Source organism: Frankliniella occidentalis, unplaced genomic scaffold, assembly GCF_000697945.3.
Source record: "Frankliniella occidentalis isolate FOCC.00 unplaced genomic scaffold, Focc_3.1 Scaffold185, whole genome shotgun sequence".
Lineage (NCBI taxonomy): Eukaryota > Metazoa > Arthropoda > Insecta > Thysanoptera > Thripidae > Frankliniella > Frankliniella occidentalis.
In genome coordinates, this window is record NW_026267311.1 from 542,040 (window position 1) to 544,367 (window position 2,328).

Consider the following 2,328-nt stretch of genomic DNA (forward strand, 5'->3'; position numbering starts at 1 on the left):
AGTAGACATTTTCAGAGTAGGATCCCGTTGGCCATATGTTTTCAGCACGGTGAAGTGATTATGCTGCGCGTTCAAAATATCGGTCTCTGTATGGATGGCCGTATATAATTCAACCGAAAGCCTAATCTAGGCCAAGTTGTTGGGATTTAGTGGCAGTCCGTATGAAAACAGTTGATTCCATTCTTGATAAGCAGCTTCCTGGTCAGGCCTTGGCGCACGCAGTGGGCCGCACGCTCGCCGGTGACGTGCTGTTGCACTAATAACGATGAGGGAGGGCCGCACCAGATTCACCTGCTGCACAGAAGTCGGCCTGGGGACGCCTCATGAGCCGTATCGCTGTTCTGATGGCAACGGTGACCGTAGCAGCACTACACGCTGCGCGGTCAGAGAAGCTGATACCGAGCTTTGCAGTGAGTCAGGGTTTTGTGCAACCAAGTGTACCCACGTTGACAGTTAATGAGACAACGTTTTGTGCGTAACAATGTTATTATCGCTCGGCATAAACTGGAAAAACGATGGCAGGACTCGCAGGCTATTGATGACTTTACAAAGGTATTGAATATTAGCAGCAGCCTGCCTATAAGGCATTAAGTCCTACCAGTCCTACCCTAGGTTTTCCAGTGCAATGTCCTGGAAACGGACGGCACACGGAAATATTGCACGAAGCATGCATTTTTTTTTATTGCAAAGGGACCGTTTGACGTGTGGATTGAGAGAATTGACCCGTGCGACGAGGATGATAAACGAGTGCAATTGAAGTGTTCGCACTACAACCCAAACAAAAAGTTTGAACCACAGGTGTGGAACGGATTTGTGAATTTGACACGAGCATTGGATGACACTTGGTGGGTAAGTTCTGTTGTTAAATTGTGTAGCTTTTAGCTCCCAGCGCCATTATTTACTTTGCACGGTTATGCAGATGGCTTGTGCAGAATTATAATCTTGGCTAATCACAAATTCTGTTCGTGAAGATCCCAGGTGGAACAGAATTGTCAGAAACCAGTCCATGATTCCCAATTGGCGTCACAATGAGGTCAATCTGGCTACCTAGAAGCAGTATATTTTGACAATGAACGTCATTTTGAACGTGACATCATTTATGTAGAACGTGTTCCACCTGTGATGTTTACACGCTGGTGTTCATCAGCAGAGCGTTGCTCTCTGACATTTTTATACTTTCATTTTGGCGCACAGATCAGGGCTCCTTTCAGCATTCGCAGCAACAACCAGTGGAAACAAAATGCAATTGTGCTGACCGCCCAGAGAAACGGCTGCAGTGGCGCAAGAAACGTCCTGCCACCGGATTTACGACGGTTCACTACGAAGCGCGGGACACCATGTAGCTTCAAGGAGGTGCATACAGCCTACAGTTGCAGTGTCTTGTTAAAATACGAAGGAATTTCTTTGTAGTTGCGAAGGATTTTCTTCACATTTCAAGGCGACACCTACGTACAAGCAGTTATCTTCTTGAGCAGTGCAGACAAGCCTTGGTCTGCGCAGACAAACAGCTATCTTCTTGAGCTGTGCAGACAAACAGCTAACTGCTTTTTCCACCTCACGACTTTGGGTATTCATATTTCTGTCCACAAATGACGTAGCTACTTTACTGCTTCGTCAACTCCTTCCTTTAGTCTGTCAAAACATAGAATTTCACTCCATGTTCCTAACTTGTCACTGACAGAAGGTATTAGACGGAAAATAGGTCAAACCTAACAAAAAACAGATAGCTGTTTGTCCGCCACCCTCATGCAGATAGCTGTTTGTCTGTCCGCGCAGCCCAGGAAGATAGCTGCTTGTCTGCACAGCTCAAGAAGGTAGGTGCGTACGAGGTGTCGAAGGGAATCGTTAGCAATTAGTTCATAATTACAATTCGCAAGGATACTACAGTGTGCGAACTAAATTTGCACCTTGCGTAATTATAATTTATTCTATCGTTACATATGTTAACATTTCTTGCAGGGCGTGTCATATTTCCGAAATACATCTGTAAAATTCGAGTTTCCCAAGTTCCCACAACTACCCTACGGGCACTATCGTGTGGAACTGGAAGCTGGGCAGCAAGATGAAAAGAAAGCGGAGTATTGCTTCAAAACTATCGGCCATGTTATCCCCAAAGTATGAGACAAAGGATCCTGGACTCATGTTATTAACAACAAGCGGGGCCAGGATTTTACAGAGCTTCGCTGGTCTGATTTCTACATACACGAAGACAATTTCTCGATTCAAAAATACGTAGGAGTACGTGCAGCAGCCCGTTGTGGCTGAGCGTTTGTCAGTGTGCTAAAATTCTCAGAGGTCACGTTTTAAAGAATACAGTAAAGTATACAT

The 2,328-nt window shown here is 45.4% G+C and overlaps 1 protein-coding gene across 2 annotated transcripts; it reads left to right on the plus strand.

The window, feature by feature from the left end:
- Positions 1 to 257: 257 nt before the first annotated feature.
- On the plus strand, positions 258 to 2,322 carry LOC113203540 (uncharacterized). Of its 2 annotated transcripts, none has more exons than XM_026418291.2 (4): positions 258 to 552; positions 691 to 849; positions 1,195 to 1,353; positions 1,960 to 2,322. In XM_026418291.2, the coding sequence occupies exons 1-4, from the start codon at positions 457 to 459 to the stop codon at positions 2,119 to 2,121; spliced, it is 576 nt and encodes a 191-aa protein (XP_026274076.1). In that variant the 5' UTR covers positions 258 to 456; the 3' UTR covers positions 2,122 to 2,322. The 2 variants fall into 2 exon arrangements, with proteins under 2 accessions (XP_026274076.1, XP_026274077.2); XM_026418292.2 differs by having other exon boundaries at positions 264 to 410.
- Positions 2,323 to 2,328: the final 6 nt, after the last annotated feature.

What these genes read in the sequence shown, in the direction of transcription:
- LOC113203540 (XM_026418291.2), top strand. Translation starts at nt 457, where the DNA reads ATGAGACAACGTTTTGTGCGTAACAATGTTATTATCGCTCGGCATAAA. An exon ending in CATTGGATGACACTTGGTGG is followed by an intron (nt 850 to 1,194) that starts GTAAGTTCTGTT and finishes TTTGGCGCACAG; the next exon opens with ATCAGGGCTCCTTTCAGCAT. An exon ending in CACCATGTAGCTTCAAGGAG is followed by an intron (nt 1,354 to 1,959) that starts GTGCATACAGCC and finishes CATTTCTTGCAG; the next exon opens with GGCGTGTCATATTTCCGAAA.